Source organism: Empidonax traillii, unplaced genomic scaffold (genome assembly GCF_003031625.1).
Source record: "Empidonax traillii isolate 1590-97213 ecotype Southwest subspecies unplaced genomic scaffold, ASM303162v1 scaffold289:size826226, whole genome shotgun sequence".
Classification (NCBI taxonomy): domain Eukaryota; kingdom Metazoa; phylum Chordata; class Aves; order Passeriformes; family Tyrannidae; genus Empidonax; species Empidonax traillii.
In genome coordinates, this window is record NW_020955482.1 from 123,716 (window position 1) to 148,138 (window position 24,423).

The window sequence follows — 24,423 nt, forward strand, 5'->3', positions numbered from 1 at the left end:
AGGGTGGATTTTGACATGTTAGATAACACAGTACAGGCCTCTATTCGGTAACAGATACTATTTCTAGTAAGAGAACAGAACATCAGACCAAGCTCTTCGCTTGCAGTGAGAGTGGCTCCGGTGAGCTCTTACTGGACTATGTTCAACCACATATCTGGGCCAGTAACAGTTCCGGTACAAAAGGAAAATATTTACTGGCTTAACTTACAACAGTCCAGAACCACAGCCTTTGAAAGAGGTTCCCAGCAGAGCTGGACACCATCAAAATGTAATGAAGAAAACATTGGCAATAACAATCTATTACCTCTGGCAGTAAGTACAAAGTGCTGCATGTGCAACATAATCATAAACCAGGCAAAGCTCCAAGCAGCAACCTCTGATACAAAAAGCAGTCCCCACCTGGAATCTGAATTCCTAACCAAAAAACTACTTAAAAATTAAGTTCAGCATCAATCAATCCTAAAGTAACACTGAGGGAAAAAAAAAATTTAAAGACAAAACAAATAGTCACAAAAAATATTTCCCAAACTCAAGTTAGGCACTCCTGTCAGCTTGGAAAGTTTCATGCATAGTTTAAGATACAACCACTTATTCCGGGCTTGAAGCAGAACACTGCTGGCCAGGAGAATACCAGAAGGGAGCAACGGCTTTGGCGGTTCTTATTTTGAACAAAGTAGTTTCATCACTTTCAGAACACAGGAGTAACAGCACCTCAGAAATACTACTTGTATTTAGAGAGTTAAAAGGCACAAACCTTGTAGGAGCTGGTAGGTATACACACTTACAAGAACTTCACATCCCTAATGATGAAACATCAGGCTAAGGCATCCATATCCATCTAACTATATCCAAGCTCTAAAAGCTTTACCTGAGCCTAACTGAAGGAGAGCAGTGCTTGTTCTCAATGTCACAGAGAGCACAGAAGGGACAACAGGTCCACAGTACCTGCCTGATGTGTGGACCGTGGCCAATTTTGATGACCTCAGACAAGAGGTGCTCTGAGCAATGAAGTAGTAGCTGACCCCAGCTCTCTGCTCCACCTCCTCCCAGAGGTCATGGCCCCCATGGCAGATTTTACAGAGGAGAATATACATCTGTGCTTCAATTACTTCAGTGCAAGGACAGCATCTCAATGTAACACTGAAAATAGGCAGATCTGGCCTTGCACGGAAATGCAGACACTTTTCTCTGTCCTTCGCTGTGAGGTGGCAGAAGAGAGAGACAGGACGCCCGTCCTCAGGAAGAGGATGGGGCAGGTACACGTCAGTGGTTGAGGCCATTCCAGGTGGAAAAAGGGAGTAAATAGGTGATATCAAGTGGCACTTAGCAGCAAGGAGAATAACACCAACAGAGGGAAACATTTTCCACAGCAATCAACCGGACTTTCAATTGCACTAGACTCTCAGACAGTATTAGTTCATTTGTTATACTCAGTTGAGTAAAGGACAAGTGCATTCACGTCCCTGTGTTTCTGCCGAGAAAGCTTCATATTCTTTAAAAGAAGGGACCTGAGGTAGGACAAATGGAGATTGAAAGGGGAAGGTGGAAATGAACAACCATTCCACGAAAGTCAGAGACAACAGATACAGCCCTGGTGCTGCTTTTTGGATCCAGAATCATGTTTGAAAGTCATAGAACAAATATTTTAAAGTTTACACGGTGTATCATCCATAAGTATGCATCTCCACAGTTGGTATAATGCCTTTTCAAATTACTGTCCTTATTGTTTCCATCTAGGGTGTCTGTGCAGGTTGTTTATCACATTCACTGGCTCCCTGTCCACAGGATTCAAAGCCCATCGTAAGTGACATTTCCTGGCAGATTCACCAGTTGTACAAAATGCATGAAGGAAAGGCATCCCCATATGTTGATTACTGCTCTTCCAATATAGAGATCAAAAGAACCAGATATGAATACAGGAGACTGAATAAAATACAAATATAAATGGTACTTTAATCTCTTTTTGGCAATGACAGAATCATCAGGTAATTCCAGCATTATTTTGTTTGCTGTTGCAAGACCTCTGTATACTTCACAGAAGCTCTGACTTGTTTCTCAGGTGAAGTTCTATTTCAGCAGAAGAGAGAGGTGAGGAATGAGAACCTCTATGATGATGCTTTGAGAATTAGCAAACTGGATATGTTTAAAATAGACCTCACATCTGTTAAGAATTTCCTTTTGATTAATCTTCCTCCCTGAAGTAACAGTCTGCAGACACAGATTCAGGAAGGACTGAAAACCTTCCATCTGCTTTGCATCTAAGAGATGCAAATCTGGTTGCATGTTTCTCCACATACAAAATTCAAGTCTAGCTACTACAGGAATTTTATTCCCCATGTCATAAAAAATTCACTGGTAGTAGTCCTATAAGTCCATATCTAGTAACAATAAAAAGAAAGTTCATATTAGAAAAAAACACATAATTTAATAAAATTTTAAAATAATATACTAGCAGGGTGCTTTCTGTTCTCAAGTTAAATTATGTGGTGATATTAAGACTGTATCACAGAATGTTATGTTGCTTAGAAATAACTAATGCTTCCATTTTGTGCACGTTCCAGCCTTTCTCAAAACGGAGGTGTGTTATTGAACGCCCAACCTTTCAGAAAATCGGCTGTGCTAGAGACTGCAATATAACAATAAAGGTATAGAGTTATGGTTCCTTAAGGAAAGGTTCCTTTTCCAAAATATTGCCTTATAGATTCTGAGCTTTCCTTTTGGAGTTGAGAGGTGTTTGGAGGTGTCTGTGTAGCTTCCATTCACTTCTATACAGCAGGCTGAGAGGAGCTACTGTAAATCTTAGAGCTAAATATCATGCAAATTCCAGAGACATTATTGACAACAACACCCTCATACTCTGCAGGAGTTTTCAGATAGGGCTCTAAGCCCAGATATGTTTGTTGCCCCCATACAGCTTCCCCCATGAAGAATACAACATCTGGGTCTCTCCTGATCTCAGCCACTCCTGTCCCAGGACTTCACATCATATTGGATAACAATGAATGGGAAACACTCCTGAGAACTGTGCTCGGACTGCTGCTTGACAAGTCTAGTTCTCACAGAATTCACTAGCCTCTTAGAAGTACTTAAACTTCTCTGGCTCCTGGGGCTCCTAAATAGGCTTCTGCACTTCCTGAGTGCCACTCAGTAACAAGCAAATAAGTCTACAAAGTGTAAGCTTTGAAAGCCTTTTGCTAATTCCTGTTTCCCTTCAACCACATACACAAATGATGTTTTTTTTTAGTGCACTTTCTGTGCTCTTGATAAATAAACAGACCAAGCAGCCAATTCATGAATAAAATAGAAGATGCAGTTGAAAAAGCCATTTAGGACTGTGTGGTGGCTAAATCCCACACTGGTACAGAGGGGAAGCAGGAAGATCAAAGCAACATGTCTGGCTGTCACAGCATCTCAGATGCAAAGGGGACTGCCTGTCTCCCAATTGCACTGTGCTCCCACTGGCAAATGTAAGAGTGCACACAATACGAGCAGACATACACAGACATGCTTGTAAGTGGCGACAGGACAGGGTTTTCTAACGCTGATGAGTCTGGTAAGAACAAGGGAAGGATCTGGTGGTCTGTGCATCCCCTTCTTGGGCTGCCAGCACCCTCCCTGGTTTTAAGAAGGCCATCGCAGGGGTGGTTCTGGTCCAACACAACCCTTTTCAGAGCCAGTTACCCCTATGGGCTTTTGCCAGAGGGCCAAAGCACGATGCAGAGTTGGGTTTTGTGCACTGTCTCTGCACTAAGGCACTGGAAAAGACCATATTTGCTTTATTTCACAGGAACCAAAGTGTTGCAAAGGCTTCTTTGGCCCTGACTGCAGTCCATGTCCAGGAGGTTTCTCCAAACCCTGCTCAGGAAATGGGAAGGTAAGAAGAGCACCTAGCAACACCCTGCATTCCAAGGAGGGGCAAGGACTGGCTGCACCCCAAAAGTCCCTGGAGCACTTCTGCAGAACTGTAATGTTGGGCTCTATAAGAGCTGTCCCCTCAGTTTATGTCCATGAATTTCCGGTTGAGTTATACAGAGGAAGGAAAATAAATTGGTCTCTTCTCATATGTCCAAATGGCAGATTTCTGAGATTCCAACATACAGCACATAGGCAAGGCTGCGTGATCCATTCTAATTCTTTTAGTTTGCTCAGCACGAGTAAAGACTCAGCTCACTAGTCTTACCTTAAAATTGTAAAGGAAGGTAGAACACATAATAGTAAAGGAAAAGCATCGGGAATGCTTTTGCTCTGAAACACCTTTGTAGCCAAACCTGAGGTACTTCCTGAGAGTCTGTCATAGTCATAATATGTACAGACATATAGTCTCTTCTCTGGGGTAAGGATTTCATTTATAAGTAGCAATCACCACTCTTCCATATCACAGTGCATGGATGGCCTGGATGGAAACGGGACTTGCATTTGCACTGAGGCATTTCAAGGCTCACACTGCCAGTTCTGCTCAGACCCTGGCAAATATGGACCTCAGTGTGACAAAGGTAAGCGCAGCAGCACATCCTCAGTGTAAGAGCTTGGGCTATTTCTTTCGGACCCAAGGAACATTATGTAGATAGAAATTAACTGATCACTAAATAGTCTCTGGGGTACTTTCATTTCTTATGGGACACACCATAAGCGTCACTGTAAATCCTCCCATTGACTTAACTGGGCCTTTTGCAAAGGGCATAGTTTACTTTATACTTATCTACTGTTCTTTTAATGTTTGTGTCCTTTACATAAGTAATAGAAAAGAAAATCTTTGCTATTCTGTTCCCATCTGGTCTTGCCCAGAAAAGAACAGATTCTGCCTGCAATGACAAATATATGTAATCTAAGAACAACTAGATCTATAAACAAGTTGTATTTAGGGCCACTTAGTAACCATCCTTACTGAGTAATTTCTGATCTATTGAATAGTTTTCAGTTCTACAGTCATCTTTCATATACTGACAGATTTAATCCTGCTAAGTCAAACCGTAATATATTTGAGAGTCTATAGCATATACAATATCAAACATACATATATTACCCCTCTACAAAATAATTTTTAGCCTTTTTTGCTATGAGAGAGCCTACCATTCATGAAGCACGGCTCACTTGAAGGTTCAGAGGTAACTGGACAAAAGCTGAGAGGCAAATTCCATAAGAAAATTTCCTAAGCTCCAGTCCGACCAAAGTAATAAGTGCTTGCTTAACTAGTCACCACTGGCACTGCTTTGGAATACACAAAGCTTACCTGCTGTGTCCTTTGGGCACATTGCTGTGCCTCCCCGCAGCATTAATCAGCCCAGTCCCAGCAATGTGCTGGTAGGTCTGTGCTGCTGCTCTGCGTATCAGCCCAGCACTGTGTAATCTGTAGGATTATGGGTTTGGTATTTGAAGGCTTCCCACATCACTGAAAGTACACCTAAAGTTGTGCAATGAATAACTTCAAACTTAATAGCCTAGAACATAGCAGTGTGCTCCTGCTTCTCTGAAATACTTTGAAATTCATTGATAGATAAGTGCACTGTAAAGACACAATGGGTTTTAAATAATTACCCATAAAACACACCTGAAAAGACATGGATATGATTAATAGACACTAAGACCCCCATCAAAGTGAGACTTAAAAATACAAAAGTTTATATTCTTGAAGAAATAGGAGGACTTGATTCAAAAGAAGTGCTATGGAAGGATAAATGCCTTTTACCACTACGGAACTGCACGCTGTAATTTCTCTCTGATAGAATGCCTCTGCATTTATGGGAAGTGTGATAACCGAATAGACAGCGATGGGATCTGTCTTCCTGGATCATGCAGAACTGGATACACAGGGAAACTCTGTGATAAGCAGATTGTGCCCTGTGAGCCCTCCCTGCATCTCTGCCATGCACACGCAGACTGTCAGCTTAGCGATGGCGCAGTGAGGTAAGCCAGTAACTTGCATCAAAGTAATATTAACTACACTGCAGCTCTTTCCCATTTGCCTGATCAGAACAGTCCCTGGCAGCAGTACACAAACATCAGCCACTGAAATACTGCTATGCAGCAAGTAAGCATAATGATGCACCACATTGATCTTGAGTTACAAGATAGCAATTAAGAGATCTCAATGCCCTGTCCTGTACCTTATACTTAACACTGAAAGATAGATGCATACAGACCTGATCCTTCCTCCTCCCTACCAACATCCACATAGGTTCTTAGAAAACCCTTATTTCTAGCCACCCCTGAAAAACAATGGAATTCTCAAGCAGTTTGGGGAGAGATATCTCATTCCTGTCAGCTCAGGCAAGTTTTGCATGCCAAAGCCCTGCAGACTTCAGCACAGGTTCCCCGGTCCTGACAGAACTGGTCATAAACCTCTGTTACTGCTACAGCTGCCTTGCACTTGCCTCAAGCTCACCTTCACATGCAGCAAGTTTGCCTCTTGACGCAGTGTATTCATAATGAGTCACTGCAGAAAGCAGAATGGGGGATGCTGCTGAACTTGAGGGCTTAAGTAATTCCCTCCAATATAGGTTAATCCTGTGGGAGGGGACCCAGGGAAACAGTTGTCTTGCATTGTCTTGCAAACGTTTCAGGGAGACAGCTATTTTCTGTGTCACTTAAAGAAAGAAAGTAGCCAACTCATAAATAATTTAGAGCTAGTATCTCAACTTTGCAACAATCACATCAGCTCAGAATTAATTTCACTCCCATCTCTCACACAGAAAATGGATCCCTGATTTGGCTCAATTAACCCAGTCAACATTTTGGAAAGAAACATAATGTACACACTTGAGCTACTTGCATCATGAAGCCAAGGTTACCAATTTTAAGCTGCCTATAAATAGCATGTAGCAGTGGAAAACAATCACTTTACTTTAGAGCTGTCCTATCACGTTTAACGCCTCCCTCCTCCTCTTGTCTCTGTAGCTGTGTTTGCAAACCTGGCTATGAGGGAGATGGCTTGAGCTGCAGCAAAGTTGATCCTTGTGCTGCTTTAAACCCTGGTGGCTGCAATATCAATGTAAGTACGTGCTTTCCCCACAGAGCTTGACACCATGAAAAAGTAGGCAGAGGGGAAGGTGAGGCCAGAAACTTTTACAGAAGAGTCAAAATTTTCATTGGAGTTCCAGGCTCTTTCTCTAGATGGTGGCATCCCTGCTGCTTAAGCAGGCCTTGCACCTAAAGCCGGATGCCACCTAATTGTCCTGAACTGGTGCCTCTGCATCTACCCCTAGGCTGAGTGCATTCAGACAGGCCCAGGAGAGTACATGTGTGTGTGCCAGGCAGGATGGACAGGCGATGGAAGGGACTGCTCAGCAATCAACAACTGCCTGCTACCCACCAGGGCAGGGTGCCACGAAAATGCCACCTGCATATACATTGGGCCAGGTCAGGTAGGTCCTCTCACTGATTGCCATCTTGGGTGCTAGTCCTCAACCCTTTTGCTCTGCTTCCTTACCTGTTTTCTTCCCCAAATCCTTCCCTCCCTCCCAGCCACAATGTTATTTCCACATGGTGCTCTCTACCCAAAGCAGTCTTCTTCAGTTCCAGTCCCAGTTCTCCCTCCTTCCTACACAGTGGTGCTATGGCAGCAAATACTTCTTTAGTAAATACGTTGGCAGATATCAGGTATAAAGGTCTTCTGGAGATATTAGTCATTGTCATTCCACTGAAGTCAATGCTAAGCTACACAGAAACACAGAGAAACTAATTCAGCATGTCTAGAATATGCACAGTATTTTAATCATTTTAATGAATTGCTGTGTTTTATTGAAATGACAGAATGACTGCAAGTGTAAGGATGGATTTCAGGGGAATGGAATTGAATGCACACCCATAAACTCGTGCCTGGAACAAAATGGAAAATGCCATCATCTGGTGAGTAATTAATCATTCCCTGAACAAAGTGTTCAGATACATATCACACCTCGCCTCCTGCGCACACCATAGAATTTACTTGCCATGTCAAGCCTGCAATTTCTGTTTGAGAAAGCACTTTCCAAGCAGTGTTACAAGCACCAAAAATGCTGTGTGAATCACGTCAGTATGGTACGTGAGCTGAGGACAGACTGCAAGGGCTGCTCCCAAATCTGCCTGCACAGAAGGATTATCTTGAGCCCGGTAGAAATAAATGCTGCTTCTCTACCAGCAATTGCAATTTGAACATACCAGCCTGTTGGGATGTTTGTCCAAGTCACACATCCCTCTCTGGGCATCTATCAGCTGTATCAGTGGCTCTATGTGCTCTGCTGTGTGTCCTGTAGTGCCTGCAAGAGCCACACTAGTGCCAGGCAGGGCACAGGGACAGAGCTAAAGTGAGGAATGCTGGGGAGCAGAGGATCAGTCTGCCATAACTGGATGAAGGAACAGGGCCCAGTTTTTGTTGTGAGGAAGTAAGAAAAGGAGATAAAGTGTGGGTTCCTACAGGCTTAGTGCAGGGTGGGTAGCTGAGGAAGTTAGTGCCCTGGGCTGATGGAGTTTGTCTTACAGGAGAGTAAGGACATCCATGGAAGATGGCATAAAAGATCCTTTGAAAGCTTATGGTTTTCTATAAATGGGTTCCAGTAAAAGCTTTACAGGCTCTCCTTGCTCTTGTGTGGTCTCCTGAGTATCTGACAAATTCTCTATCTTTCTGGTTCGAAGGCAACTTGTCAGTTTGAGTCTTCTCGTGGCTGGAAGTGTGTGTGTCCAAAGGGCTACGAAGGAGATGGTACAGTATGCTATGGAAATGCTGCAGATGTAAGTAGAACGGTCACTTTCTCTGAGCACAGGACCTACTGCACAGTTCTCACACTAGATCTTGACCAGAGAGATAGCAAGGCCTTTATAAACCGCTAGAAAAATATGATGCCCATCAGTGCTATCCACAAACATAAATGATCTGTTGTGTTTAAAAACATAGCTCGGAAAGCGGCCTAAGGAATGTGAGCATATTTCTTGCTTAAAGAAAAATTTAAAAATGCCAGTCCCAGAGTTCAAGCCTGCAAAAGTGCTAAGCACTCACTTCCCAGCTGGAAGCAGCAAGCAGTCAGCTCTTCTGAAATTCTGCCCTGAAGTCTTCTTCAGTGGAAAGGACCAATTTATCATGTTGAAACAAACCATGCTGCCCCCCAGGCAGATGGAACCAAAGCAAGTAAATTGGTGAAATAAATATGCATTTAACAGCGTAAGAAAAATGAAAGTGTCCTCTGTCTCAGCCACTAGCAATAATCTTACATGGCTTTCAGCACTATTTGCTACCCCTGCTCATATTATCATCCATCTCTGTTCTAAGTACTGTGGTAGAATAAAGGCTGTCTACTTGCAGCATGATATGTAAGATGCTGTACAAACACCAAACAAAACAATATAAATTTCAATTAATTTCACATGGAGTTAAGAAAAGATTTAGGTTTAGAAGCCCTCAAAATTAATGCTCAGCCTGGGTCAGCACATAATACATAGCAAGGTCAGGTACACTTAATTCACCTAAGCAATCCCTGGCCCAATTTTCAAGAGTTAGTAACTCACCATTCCCATTACCAGAAAGTATCAGAATTAGAAAAACACTGATGTCTGCCCTTTTAAGACACTGAAAACCTCATCCTCCGTGTCATATTAACCAGGCCAGACAGTGTGTTATACCACAGGCAAGAGTACTTTGGTATAGCTAATTACAGCTTAGGTGCTCATTACTGTCTCTTCCTCTTTCTGATCAGGAGCTGTCTACTCTGTCAGAAGCAGCTGCATTTAACCAGTGGGTTAATGTAAGTGTACTTCATGGCTAATTTTTTTAGTATGGTCCAGTTTGCAGAAATACATAAGCCTTATAGCCTTTAGGAACGGGAACCTCATAGCAATATTGCCAGAGAGCAGAGGCTGAAGCTCTGGAGAGGCATCAGAGTGCCTATCCTACCATTCATGGAGGGGTTGATCATCTGGTTCCCTATTTCTGCCTGAGAAACAAATTCTGAACCTAAATTCAGGCAATTAAAGGAGGCTCCACAGAACTAGTTACAAGCCCTCTCTCTGAGGCAGGGGGCCACATAAGCCATGACTAGCTCTGTATGTAAATACACTGTGGTGCAGATGATCAGCAGCAGAGACTGGACCTGCTCCCAAGTGGCTCCTTCTAACTTCTGTCATTCAGAGGGCAATGTCTGACCCTCACCATTTTCATTGTGCCCATGGCAGGAAAATACAACTGTATGGCTGGTCAGCGTACTGCTGCCACAGCAAGGGAGGGGAAAAACTCAGTCTATGTCTTGACCGAGGTACATGGAATCACAGTGAATCATAGAATGGTCTGGGTTGAAAGGGACCTTTAAAGGCCACCTAGTCCACCTCCCTGCCATGAGCAGCGACATCTTCAGCTAGGTCATGTTTGCTCAGAGCCCCATCCAACCTGACCTTGAATGTTTCCAGGGACAGGGCATCTACCACCTCGCTAAGTAACTTCTCCCAGTGTTTCACCACCTTCACTGTAAAAAAACAAGAACTTCTTTACATCTAATCTAAATTGACCCTCTTTCAGTTTAAAACCATTATCCCTTATTCTTTTGTAAAAGGTCCCACAGAAAAATCTGCCCTGTCTTTCTTATTTATAAGCTCTCTTAAGTACTGAAAGGCTGAAAAGGTTCTTCCTGGAGTCTTCTCTTCTCCAGGCTGAACAACCCCACTGAAGGAAGAGATTAATTTGTATAGCTCCAGATTATGGAAGAAACACCAAATTAAATTTTACAAACCAAAGTTCTGGATAGACAGATCGTCACAATCTACTTTCTACTTTCGCATGTTATCATCTATTACTGGAGCAGCAGTAACATTAGAGGTCCTACCCCACTGTGATTGGCACTGTAGGAATAAAGATCTAAACCTGTTTCTCCCACAAAGAGCTTAAAACCTAAATACAAGAAGTGTATAACAAACACAAGGCGGACAAAAAAAGAACAGTGACGTGTTAATGAAAAGCATCAGAGGGAGAAGTCACAGCACATTAGTTGCTTTCACGCTTTTCAAAGTTAGATGGCTTGGGGATCATTAAAGCACAGGATTGCAACAAACACCTCAGGGAGCTGCTTGAAAGAGGCCAATGTGGCTAATTCAAGTCACTTATCTGCCTGGCCCTGAGCTCAGACTGCAGCACTGGATAGAGCTCAGACTGCAGCACTGAATACTCCACTGAGAAACTCAGGAATTTAAAGAAATGGGCACAATGAGAAATGCAGTTCACCTGCTAATGTGCTCTTTAGATAATGAGGGGAAAAATAAGAGGGTAGATTCTGTACAATTTATTGAAACAAGGATGTGGAAATTTCTGCTGCATTTCAGAGAAATGGTATCAAACTAAAAAAATGGTAACTACAAACATCAGCAAAATAGGGAGGTAGATCCATCTGCGAGGTTTTTAACTTCATAATTGAGCCAGAATGTGATGTTTACCACTTTTTATAACCAAATATTTTTCTTGCTGGTCATAAAGGATGAGATGAGGAAGTTTGTTGCTATTTCTGTATTTAAATATTTGGAAGGTGGCTGGGATGCTGGCTAGAAAGAGAGATGATCTTAACAGAGACAAAATTCCCAGCTATTTAAGGGAGCTGATTCCACTCTTGATTTAAAACCCAATATGGGTAATGAAGGATTGTCCAAAACACGCCAGCTTTCAGGCAGCATACCAGCTGCAAAAAGGTACAGCCTAAACTCATACTGCTCCCTTGAGTTTTGCAGCATCAAAAATGGCAAGTTTTGAAGCCTGTGAAGAGTTTGGAGAATCCCATCTACAGCAAGATCACGCTCAAATCTTTTGCTCTCCTTTTTTCACTCCACCAAAAAAAAAAAAAAAATATTCCACAGAACCGGAAAAATCCTCTCCAATGGAGGTTTTCTCCATCCTTAAGGCAGATACAAACATATGGAAGACGAATCAATTCCTGCACACTACAGAGCTCACAGGCCCCGCCTAAAATTAGAGCTGTCAGCAGCAAGCTCCACTGCAGTCCTAGTGGGCACAAATAACTCCTGGACATCTTGAAAAATCCCAGCCCTGTCAAATAGTCTTCTTCAGAATGGGAACATTGTGTCACGGGAGTTTCTTATTTCACGCTCCATAGTCCTTCTATCTTTTAGAAGGACTAGAGTGCTCTGTAAAAGCAAGTTACTTGAAGTTATCAGTAACTACTAGCATTTATCATCTTGTTTATTTTTCAACATTCAAGTGCATGATCCAGAATCCATGAGATGGACTAACTTTTCTGGGAGGCAAGTTATGTGTTTCATAATAAAAACCGGTTCTGACCCAAACGTTATTTCTGCCCTTTAAATGCTGGTAATCTATTCTGTAAAAAATAGACACTCATTGACTATTTTTATACAGCACAAGCATTGTTGTTCAAGTCACTGCTCAGTATAATAGTTTTTCCTCTCCAGACTGGTCACAAAGCACGTCACATACTCCACCTTGCTAAAAAGTCACCAGCTGCTATTTATAGACTGTCCTGAAGATGAATTATTACACCCTCTTTACTTTCATGCAGGAGGCCAAGATAAACTCAGTGTTATCCACCACCTCGAATCTAACTGTCCTCGTGCCTTCTCTGCAAGCAATTGAAAACATGGATGAAGATGAGAAAGCCTTTTGGATGTCGAAAAGTAATATTCCAACTCTACTGAAGTACGTTATGGGTTTGGCGAGTTGGGTTTTTTTAATTTATTTCTTTTTATTCCAAACAAGCCTTTACTTTGAAGCCACTAGAGCAAGACAGGTTTTATGATTTAAAAGGAAGGGCATAGGATTCCCCTTCTTGTTACAGCATATAAATCTCCATAGCAAGCCCACTGGAAGCAAAGCATTATTTATTATGCCAGAAATGTTTAAAGGCCAAGCTAAGATAAGAACACAGCTGAACTAGGTATAGTACAAAAAATTCCTTCTTAAAACTATGGGTTTAGACACACTAAACATATTTATCTGGGGGGGAGTGGGGGTCAGGGAAAAGAAACTAAAAAAAAAAAAAAAAAAAAAAAATTCAAATCCAGTTAATTTCCTTTAGGTATCATGTACTGACAGGAGCTTACAGCTTTGCTGATTTCCAGAATTTATCATCCTCTGACATGCTGCCAACATCGCTACAGAGCAAATTCCTGCGCTTGTCAAAAGAAAATGGGGTGAGATGACCTGCAAACCATTTTGGGATCATACACCAAACCCTGGCCATCACTGCCACTAACCTTCTTGTATTACAAAACCACACAGATGTTATGTACCTGTATTTAAAAAAAGACCATGTAATAAAATTGAAGGGAATAGATCAATTATTCTGGGCCCTCTGGGATAAACATGAGCTTGATTTTCTCCACCACTTTACCTAGCTGAAATTTGTCCACAGTATTATTTATGCCTAATATCCCAGTAGCTGCTGCAAACACTTGGACTGTCTTGTAACTGAGCAAAAGGGCAGTTTCTCCCTGGAGCAGCCTGTGTGAGCTAAATTAAGACAAAGAGCGTCAAGGAAACCCAATAACATATTTTAAAGAACTGGGAAGGTAGGAGGAAACAGTGACAACACATGCATCTTCACATATGCAACTCAATAGTCCTAAATCAAACAAAGAGATTTTTAATGGTGAATAACTACAACTGACAGCCCTTTCCCCTCAGCCTTTCTATGAGGTAAACTCCGTGTTCTGAGGAGGATTTTCTGGAAATACACAAGGCACATTTAAGCACTTCATCCCCCTTAAGGGAAGGGAAAGTTCCCCCCACCTCCATGCCACAAGGGAAAAATCATGAACGGGGTCTTTTAAAGCTGCATAGAACCGAAAGGGTGTTAATCTGCACAGAGCTCAGCCTGCCCTGGGGTGGGGGGAGTGCATCTACCCCAGGTAGCCCCTCCAGTGCAAGCAACCCCATGGCTTTGCCAGTCTGCACACAGTGAAGAGCAGAGAGTCCCAAAGCCCCCTCTCCTATGCATGATTCCCTGAGGGTAACCCAGCCCCCGGCGTGGACTGGTGTGAGCAGAGCCATGGTGGAGCCCTACGCAAGCATTTGGGAAGGTGTGGAAATCCACTGTATGAACTGCCAGGAAAACGCCACCTCCATGATGTGAATGAAACCCCTGTCTCCTCTCCCTCTCTCAGAACCTCACCGTGGAGGGCGCTCACATCGTGGCCGGTGACATCGCGTCCACAAATGGGGTCATACACGTTATTGACAAGGTACGTGGCCGCGCGAGAGAGGGTTTGTTCCTCTGCACCACAGGCGGTACAAAATAATTAACTGCCTTGGGAAAAAAAAAATAAAGTGTTTGCACAGAACAACGTTTTGTCCTGCATCTGATCCACAGCAGGTGCACACACACTGATGTGGGATATCTGCTCCCTTTCCAGGTTCTGACCCCCCTCCGCAGCTCTGTCATGCCGAGGCTGCTGGCCCGCCTGGAGCAAATGCCCGATTACTCCATTTTCAGGGGCTACATCATTGTAAGCTCTCACATTTCTTTCACACTGTTCTGAGAACAGAGGAAGTTCTCCGCTTTGACTGCATTTGGACTGATATCAGGCTATCAGTGGTCATTCTGATTTCTTCCTATGTGTTTCACAACAGCAATACAGCCTGGCAAATGAAATAGAAGCAGCAAACACGTACACAATCTTTGCCCCAGATAATGATGCCATTGAAAATTACCTAAGGGATAAAAAGTCTGCTAGTCTGGTAAGTGTTACTCACAAGGTTTGTCTTAACAGTTCAGTATTTTATCTCAATATCAAGTGAACGGATTGAGAGGACACAAAAATAGGAAGTGAGATTTGTTGAGTTTAGTTTTGTCTTTAACATCAGAGTTGGTGAGGAGGCACAGATCTACCTATATTTTTCTGGTGTACATTAAGAGCCTAGCTATTTGTTCTTCTAGATTAAAATCATGCTGATAATATCTGAGATGTCTCACCACTAGACTGTTTTTGTTTGGGGTATTTTGAGTGGTTTTTTAATGCAAAGATCAGTACAGGGGTGACCAGGAAAAACACTAAAATGAGTTTTCTAGGTGAACAAGTCCAGTCCCCTGCCATCACTAAAAATCCCATCATTAATAATGCCACAAAATATTTTGACTCTTTCTTAGAACTATCCAGATGCTTGCCCTTGTCACACCTGCAGGAATACTATTGCCCAGCTACTTCCCTCAGATAATGTCTAATTGCAGTTTACAAACACAGTTGGTCAGTCTCAGGACTTACAAAAATTTGACATTTTTCTGGCTACAAAAATTTCCTTGGGCAAAGCCCATTGCTGCTGCCCACTCCCCAGGAGCCCCACAACAGGCTCATGCCCCACTGGCCACCAGCATGGATGCATCCATCCCACCTCCCCTGCTGACCTCAGTCCTCGTGCCCAGAGCTAGTTTACAATATTTTGACAGCATACCTCTGGACAGTTTATATCCCTTTATTGTTACGCCAGGAATATGCTTTGGCTGAAGCAACTTTCTCTCTCTGGCGCTTGTGCCCTGACATATTTACAAGGCCAAACCACCTTCTCAAGCATGTCAGTCTCCTCTCAAGATAAGCTATCCTGCTCCTGAATCATCCCAGAGGCTTTCTTCATATTTTCTTCAATTTGAAACAGCTTTATGGAATTCATATATGGAGAGCCACACACAACTTGGAAGCTTTACAAGAGGAAGCTTTTTACCCATGATTTGCTCAATGAAATTAATACTTCCCTTTCCCTTCCATAATTATTCACCCTGACACACTCTGTCCCTGCTTGCATGGTCTCCATTTACAGCCAGGAAGCTGAGGAGCACAAGGTTCAAATAAGTCATCCCAAAAAGTTTACCACCAATGGCAGACCCATGGCAAAAGTCCCACTTCCTGCCTCACCAGAAGAATTCACGTGTGATCCAACTATGTTTGCTCAAATGATTTTGAATTCTATTTTAGGTGTTTTGTGACACACCATCATGATTTCCACATCACTGCAAGAAGCATTTATAACAAACTTTGAGAAATGCACAGGACATCAATCCCACTGGGTCTGGGTTACACACACAGAGAAATCCTTTTCATTTCCACTATTTACCAATGTTTCTTTGGTCTTTCTTCCATCCTCCCAACAGGAGTATGGAACCTTGCCTTGCTCTCAACCTTGCCTGATGGGGCAATCTGACAAAAAAAAAAAAAAAAAAAAAATCAGAAAACAACCATAAGGTTAAGCCTGCTTGAGCCTTAACCTCTTTGCAAAACACCTGGGAGAACTCTGCTGCAGAGGGAAGAGCTTGGCACAGGGAGAAGACCCCATTTCTAGGCCCTTATGAGGCAAGATGTCCTAACTCTGCTGGTGGTTAAGGACAGAAATGAAGATGGATGAGAGTTAGCTTTTCCTCCAATTTATCCAAGTCAGGAGCAATAAATAGGGCTGGACACCGATGGAGTTTAGCTCTACCTTAATTCCCACCTTCTCATCTGCAAATATTTCTTTGCCAAATCTGTGGAAATCAAAACAGAATGAGGCCCACCTTAAGAGATGTCAAAGCCACTATTTCACTCTGTGGGCAAAGCCAGGCTTCATCACAAATCTTGTAACCTGGAGTTGTTTCATGCTTTCACACACTTTGAAGGAGCAGAAGAGTGAGGAGAAGTATGAACATTCAGAATAAGGCATCAGGATTTCCTATAAGCACCTTTTATTGCAAAGACACCAAGCTGCAGAAGCACTATATCTGTCAGCTAGTCAGCTCCGAAACTCTCCAAATGCCTCAGCTTCTCTCGCATCTATAAATCTCCCTGTTTCTTCTTCCTTCTCCTAGTCAGGGAGATCTCTGGGAGTCTCCTGCTTTGGAACAAGATGCAGAAGCTTTGGGAAGCCCTCACAAAATTTTGATGTACAGAAAATAACTTCATCACTTTTCAATGACAAATGAATGCACTCTTTCAATGAGGCATAGAAAATTTTCAATTAACAGGTGTGGTCCTAACTCTTTATTGACTGAAGATGACCTTACAGATATTTTATATATATATAAATATATATATATTTATATATATATATAAATTCCTCTAAATACTCATCCCCATATCGTTCAGGGATTCCCAAAGGAAGAATGAATGGTATGGAAAGATTATAGCAGCACATGTGAATATGCAACTTTTGATGTAAAATGAACTCATGAAGTTCAGAGTCCTAAAAAGTCATCTGACTTTTCTCTGACTCTATCAGCCAGTCCTGTGCACAGAAATAGACATTATAGGCTCAAGTAAATGCTGTTCCTCACAGTTCAATAGCCTTTCACTCTCCATGGTCAATTAAAGTTTCATTATGATAGGAATGTGGACTCTCTGTAGTAAGAAGTATGAAGTAACCTGCCTACAGGAAAAGCTTCTCTTTAAATTCAGGCAATCTATGCTTGGCTTTTATCCTTTGAGAAATGCTATCCCTACTAACTTTACATGCTCTGCTCCGTAACTCCGAATTTAATTCTGCGTTTGCAGGATGAAGGCCAAGTCCGCTATCATATTGTACTGGATGAGAAGCTCCTGAAGAACAATCTGCACAATGGCATGCACAGGGAGACCATGCTAGGGTTCTCCTACCAGGTTGGGTTCTTCCTTCACAACAACCAGGTATTTATATCTGCACTTGATTGAAGAAACAGGTTTCCTGCTTTGTACAAATCCAGCTTCAATTTTAAACTAGCAGTCCAAAGGAGCTGTGCATCCCCCATTATCTTCTTCAACATAACAGCATGAAAGCTGTTTCTCAATGCAAAGCCTTCTCAGACCTGCTTAATTCAAAGTCACCCCTGAAGGGAACCTTGACTGAATTTTATTTCAGTTGTGCTGTTCACATTTAGCATTGCATTTCAGATGTCTGTCTGTAGCAACTACGAGGCTGCATTCCAAAGCAGTCATTAATCTGACTTCCAAGAGCTATTAGGAACCTGCCCTTAATTATAAAACATTAATTCTATTTTCTGTGGATTTATTCCACTTTTAAACTTAACAGCTCAAAGCACTGGGCAACAAATAAGAATGGTCTTTCAACACCACTCATAGAAAAATCAGGCACAGCAAGATTAAGTGAAAGTCAGGAAGGGAATTTGGTTCTCCTTCTCTGTCCTAGAACTCCCTCTGGGCATAGGTAAAGGAAGACAAATCTTCTCACCCAAATAGTTTTAGCCCTGCTCTTTGCCCACAGCAGAGCCTTGGGAAAGCATCTGCAGTGGGGCAGTTGCTGGTGAGAGCACAATGGGAGTGTGGGGTAGCACAGAGACGATGAAAGCCCTCCTTGAAAGAGCAGCTGCTGGGAGAACTTTCCTGAAGCCCCTCACCCCACAGACAGCAAACCCACCCTTTGGCATTCTTTAGGGTCCTTCTTCATACCCTTTACCTTTACACACCTTTTTGGAAAAAGCTGCTCTGCCAAATCGTGTTGCTAAGAAACTTCAAACCAGCTGCAAGTCGTCTCATGCCCTCCAATCCAGTGGAGCAGTTAAACACAGCAACAGGAATATGAGCAAGTGCCTGATGTTAACTGCCTTTGCTGGTTTTCCTGAAGCAATACTTATACATTGTTCCTTCTTTCACCTGGTACTGCTTTAGTTACCACAGAACAGCTCTGCTGCTTTCTGACTGGTTGCATGTCTTTTGCAGCTGTTCATAAATGATGCACCTATAAGCTATACAAATATTGCAACAGACAAAGGAATTATTCATGGAGTGGGAAAGGTCCTGGAAATCCAGAAGAACAGATGTGATATCAATGACACTGTGATCACTGTAAGTGGTTCTGTTTGTAGGTGCTTAAAGGCTTGTCAGACAGATCTGTAGCCAAACAGCTCAACTATACACGATATGTGACACTATTTCCCAGGGAGGAATACACACATGTTCTACAAATTATATTCCTACCAGAGTTTTAGCATCTCTTAAGATAGGTTTAATCCTGCAATCAGTGTACTGACAACTTAGGTATAATATAATCAGAGTAACACAGGAATAAGCAATTCCTGAGCTTTAATTTTCAGGAAATAATAGTAACACACTATCCTAATACATCTTCTTAGCCAGGTCACTTGTTCATAAAGTAAATAAGAGGGAGGGAAAAATGGGGGGAAAAATATTTTTTTCTAAGGGAAAAAAAATTTCTTTTCATTCCAAGTATAGATTACCACCATACGTACACATGAACTCCTTCATACCCTCTGAGCAAAGCATTCTCCCTCCTTTATTCCCTTTGCATTTGAAATACAAATCGTTTCATATTCCTCTAAAGAATAGGAATATGAAAGAATGTGACTTCCTCACAAAGGCGTCCTTTGTCTTTTCTCCTGAGTGAATCAAATCAGACAGCAAACAGGCAGCTTTCCTCCCTTTTCATGGGAGCACGCAACAAATTAGACAAGGAAGAAAAAGTCAGACTCGCACTTTAGTTAAAGCAAAGTTAACAGACATGAACTTTTGCAGCTTTTCCTTGGAAAACAGTCCCATATTTTACTCAAGGCTTTTCTACAGCTTGGTTGTGTCATGTCCTCTGTTTTCCAATGGAAAATTATCTTCCCTGATTTATTCAAATGCAGAAACATACTAAAACATTCATTTAAGCCTTGCTGAAAGTAAGGCTGTAGATAGGCAAACAGGAATAGTATTAAAAATTGTGTACTGGGTACAACACATACTTAAGCATTTTGCAGAAACCAACCTTACATGTGTGAACAATTCATGCACATGTGGTATGAGTTTTCCATTTCCAAGCTGCCCTTGCACCACAGGAAAACTATGTCCAAGCTCAGGATTTGCCTCTTATTGTGGTTTAGATGGGAAGACCTTTGCAAAGCATCACTTCAGAAGAGCAAATAAAATTACCCAAGTTATTCTTCTTTTCTCCTCCTCCTTGGCAGAAGGTTTTCCCATGGGGTGTCCCCACAGAGCTACTGGTAGCCATATTCTTCTTTGCTGAGAAACAGAGCTACCCTCACCACCTTTACCAAAGGGGTTATCCTGATTATGAACCCTAAGAGCTATGTTTAGAAATATAGCTGGAAATCATGCATTTTCTATGACACAACTTATCTACAGCTCTATACAGTCTGTTAACTACTCTCCATTTTTGTTCCTTAAGGAAAAATGCAGAATTTGTTCACACCCATCAAGTTGTCCCCCAGGAACAAAAGAAATAGTAAGTATTTTATCCTTAATGTTAATTTATTTTCTGTGCATCAAAACTGAGCACACATGCATTCAATCCCATTTTTAATACAATTGCCTCAGTTTCAACAAAAGTTATCGTAGTTCCTTCAGCCTGCTACAAACATTGCTTACAGTCAATAGACTCAATTCACCCTGACCTTAGAAGTTTTTATAAAAAATTTGTCTTTGGTCAAGGTAGCAGAAGGGTAGCTTAAAGATAGGTTTTTCTTTCAAGACCAGTTTCTAGTATGCATTGGGTAAAACCCAAATACCTTAACATTTCCTTTACAATCAACAGCTGGGTGGATGTCTATCTCAATCTCCTCACAAGTGTACAGTGAGAGCCAAAGTTTTCTTTAGCAAGAAATCTTTCCCAACTGTGTCCAGACCTGAAAAATAAGTTTTTCAACAGCTGTTTTTGCAGAAGTTCAAAACTCAGCTTTCCAAAAACTAGAAAGATCAGAAAATGTGCGAGCGAAGAAGGAAAAAAAAAAAAGGAAATGTTTTTCAAACTTCAGAAAAAAAATCTGTTCAATTCTGAGCAAGGGCAATATTTGGACATATCTTTAAAATACCATATGATACTGAGTTAAACTGATCACATGTTCACTAGGAAAAAAATCTTTCTGCTAATGCATTTTTATTTCTGAAAGTACTTCCTTCATTTTCATTGTGAATGTGTGAATCAGTGCACAGAATGCATAATCTCCCATTTTTTCAAACATTTTAAAGTAGCTGATCAATATTATCCAGAAGTGCATCTGTTTCTCCAATATTTGCACAGGCAGGGGAGAGGAAATACTGTGTCCTCACAGAAAACCACATGAGAACGTACACCATCCAGATCGGGTGCCGGCCAAAGTGTGCTAAAACCATCATTGTGAGTACACTGCTTCTCTCGAGGTAAAAGCCAGGAATCCCCATCCCTGAACTTTGCCCTCCTCATAATCCCCACTAAGTACACATAACATGTCAAGGCTGTTCCTGACAATATATTTGTTGACCCTTATTATGGATGCAGCAGAATGCAACGTTAAAGACTGATGATAGCTGCAGCACAGGAAGGGGTGGGAGCTGGGGGTGCAAAGGGAGCACAGGTTTGGGAAGGGTAACCCTATGCATGTCCCTAGCAATTCTGTCCACCTTTCCCTGGAGCAGTGAGGGGAACCGGGGTCCCACCAAGGACTCAGGGTGCAGCTTCAGTCCTGCCACTCTGAGGAGTGTGCTCACAGATCAGCAGAGTCGAAGTCCTGCTAAAAATCACAGGAGCATAGAATGGTCTGAGTTGGATGGGACCTTAAGGATCAGCTAGTTCCAACCCCCCTGCCATGGGCAGAAACCTGTTCCACTGCATCAGGTTGCTCAAAGCCCTCTCCAACCTGGCCTTGAACACTTCCATGGATGGGTCATCCACAACTTTTCTGGGCAACCTGTTCCAGTGCCTCACCAGCATCACAGCAAAGAATTTCGTCCTCATACCTAACTAAACCCACTCTTCTTTCAGTTTGAAGCCATTACCCCCTGTCCTATCACTACATGCCCTTGTAAAAACCCAGATCTCTAGTTCACCCTGCCTGCTCCCCTGACCCTCAGCACAGCATTTCTGGGTTTCCAGACGAGGGAGTGCTGTGCAGGTTTCTTCGGGCAGCAGTGCCAGCCCTGCCCAGGAAAAGCAGGGAATGCCTGCTTCGGAAACGGCGTCTGCCTGGATGGCATCAATGGCACGGGCACCTGCCAGTGTGAAGAGGGGTTTGTTGGTACAGCCTGTGAAAGCTGCATCGAAGGCAAATATGGAAGCAACTGTGATCAAGGTACTGAACATCCCCAAACCGCACAGGCAGCTCTGTTAGTCTTGTCACATTTCAAAACCTTCCCCTTACATCTCGTAACCCATGTCGTTAAAATATCATTAACCCCTTTTCTTTCCCCATTTTAGTGTTTTCTCTCCCTTGTTTCTTTCCCTTCCTTGCAGACAGTGCTTTCTACTCTGGCACTCTACTGGCTTAGAACAACATCCAACAAGAATAATCCCCTCTACCACTGTTTTTCTCCAATGCTTTCCTATTAAAATATGATTTCAGTCCCTGTATTTGGGAACAGAGGACAGATAGTGTGAATTTAGATTTATTCTGTAGTTAGAAGCCAAAAAGCACAAGACAAAGCATTTCTTGAAAAAGCCTAGAGCAGGTGCTGCCATCAGCAGATGATGTCTGGGCCATCGCTCCTGCCCTTCCTGCCCCTTGCTGTGCACACTGGCACACTGCACAGGGACAGTGGTTTCCCCACATCTCTCCCCCACAGCGTGCACGTGTGTTCATGGGAAATGCAGCAGTGGGATCGACGGGGACGGCTCCTGTGAATGTGACGTTGGCTGGAGAGGGGTGATGTGTGAGACTGGTGAGTGTCCCCTCCTTTTTCTGGGGTGAGAAGTGAGCATTTCAGGAAATTACAGAACTACAGCCACAATCAGGTCCCAGTGCATTACCAGATACCCAACACCTTCCCACACACAGTGAAATACAGGTCATACTTCTCTGTCATGGCACTTAATTACTGTATTAATGGAGAGCCAGCTGAGATACTGCTCACGATACTGAAACTCCCTAGTTAGCTACTTCTCCACCTGTGTTACCCTGCATCTGTCCCGAAGAAGATTCCATTTATAAAAGCTACATCTTCTCCAGAGCAGGACTACCTAGCACATTTTGATCCTCAGATCAAGTTTGAGCCTCTCAAGTGCTTCAATAAGTTGATTTAGCTGTACAACACTGTCTATTAAATTATGGCCTTGCTAATGCAATAAAAAAATAATTAGCAAATAAATCGTTTTGTGTTGGCTAAATCCATCTCCTATATCTAATCACATTATATTTTAGCTAGACATAATTAAAATGTATTCAATAACTATTTCAGAACTCGGCCTATAATAGTATAAAATAAAAAATGCTATAAACACTTTAATAATAGCATTCAATATCAGTTTTAAATTTTCCCAGGGAAAAAATTAGTAATTAATAGAATTTTATAAGAGAGTTGCTATATTTGAAAAAACCTACACCCACATAATTAAACTAATAATATGCAAGATTCACCAGACTAAATACAGATAAATGAAAATGGGTAAAATGTTTTCCTGGCAATACGACGACATGACTCTTCCTTGCAATTGAACTTCAGTGGAATCCACTGACCAATACAGATGGAGTTTCTATACAGATAGATTCTGTATAGAGATGGAGTTTCTGTACAGACTGAGAGCACAGTTGCCTGGTGCAGAACTTAGACTCCAGCTCCACATGGTGGGAAGAAAAGACTCTGAGACTCAAAGGATGTTGACCCAAAAGGTTCTGATCCCTTGTTTCATTTTTTTTCTACTTGCAGAAATCAAAGACGACGCATGTAACGCCTCATGCCATACCAGTGCTAAGTATGTATGAAATCCACTTATTTAGAGGAGAGGGGAGAAAAAGGGGATCTGTTGCAAGGCAAAAAGCATAGTCCATCTTGCTCATGACTTCTCAGCAGCATAGGTAACACTCATGCTTTCCATTATAGAGATAAGGAGCAATGCAAATGTAATGTATAAAATGATGAGGCCAAGAAGATCAAAGTTTGCATGTTAAAAGAAGGGAAAAATGGTACTTTTGGGGGGAGATTAAAAAAAAAAAAAAAAAAAAAAAAAGGAGAGATAAAAAAGGCAAGACATCCTACCATGCAGTATATAAAGAAATGGGGCCTACAGCACTAAAGAGAACAAGAGGTGATGCCAAGACTAATGACAAAGGTGGGTTTCTGAAGTGACCTTTTTCAGCTCCTCCTGTTTGCCCCATCCATCACCACACATATCACTGAGAAATGCCATCGGCATTAGGGACTTCACAAAAGAAAACTGCACTGCACAAGAAACAGCTCTCCTCTTCACATCAAAATATACAAACAACAACAAAAAAAATGCTCTCACCAGTCCAACACACCAATATTGGGACACTAATTAGTTTCCAAAGAAGGAAGTGATCTCCATTGAGTACATCTGGCCCCTCATCACTGACCAGACAGCAAGATTTACACTAGCCAAGACACTGGGAAAAAAAAAAAAAAAAAAAAAAAAAAATGCCTGGAAAGACTCCTCATTTTCAGCCACAGCTCTTCTGTAAGAGATAAGAAACCAAAGTGGCAAATCCTTTTTTCCCCAGATGTAGGTGATTCTCTCCCCTTTGTATCTGTGAACTGCAGTTCACAGCAATGATATTTTAACAAGCTTTTTTTGGAAAAACTCTGCTCTCAAATTTG

The 24,423-nt window shown here is 42.1% G+C and overlaps 1 protein-coding gene across 3 annotated transcripts in view; it reads left to right on the top strand.

Annotated features, from left to right (window-relative positions):
* The window catches only part of STAB2 (stabilin 2), an 84,450-nt gene that overhangs the window by 28,234 nt on the left and 31,793 nt on the right, over positions 1-24,423 (top strand). For 2 of the 3 annotated variants that reach the window (XM_027890481.1, XM_027890483.1), the window contains exons 19-40: positions 1,738-1,800; positions 2,562-2,645; positions 3,788-3,874; positions 4,382-4,493; positions 5,724-5,904; positions 6,895-6,988; positions 7,203-7,361; positions 7,750-7,845; positions 8,611-8,706; positions 9,666-9,713; positions 12,483-12,619; positions 12,999-13,113; positions 14,086-14,163; positions 14,335-14,427; positions 14,552-14,659; positions 17,437-17,568; positions 18,598-18,723; positions 20,066-20,122; positions 20,918-21,013; positions 21,749-21,944; positions 22,435-22,530; positions 23,515-23,560. In XM_027890481.1, the coding sequence (XP_027746282.1) occupies positions 1,738-1,800; positions 2,562-2,645; positions 3,788-3,874; positions 4,382-4,493; positions 5,724-5,904; positions 6,895-6,988; positions 7,203-7,361; positions 7,750-7,845; positions 8,611-8,706; positions 9,666-9,713; positions 12,483-12,619; positions 12,999-13,113; positions 14,086-14,163; positions 14,335-14,427; positions 14,552-14,659; positions 17,437-17,568; positions 18,598-18,723; positions 20,066-20,122; positions 20,918-21,013; positions 21,749-21,944; positions 22,435-22,530; positions 23,515-23,560 (2,300 nt within the window). The remainder of the gene's footprint in view (positions 1-1,737; positions 1,801-2,561; positions 2,646-3,787; positions 3,875-4,381; positions 4,494-5,723; positions 5,905-6,894; positions 6,989-7,202; positions 7,362-7,749; positions 7,846-8,610; positions 8,707-9,665; positions 9,714-12,482; positions 12,620-12,998; positions 13,114-14,085; positions 14,164-14,334; positions 14,428-14,551; positions 14,660-17,436; positions 17,569-18,597; positions 18,724-20,065; positions 20,123-20,917; positions 21,014-21,748; positions 21,945-22,434; positions 22,531-23,514; positions 23,561-24,423) is intronic. The other variant, XM_027890482.1, reaches the window with a different exon arrangement.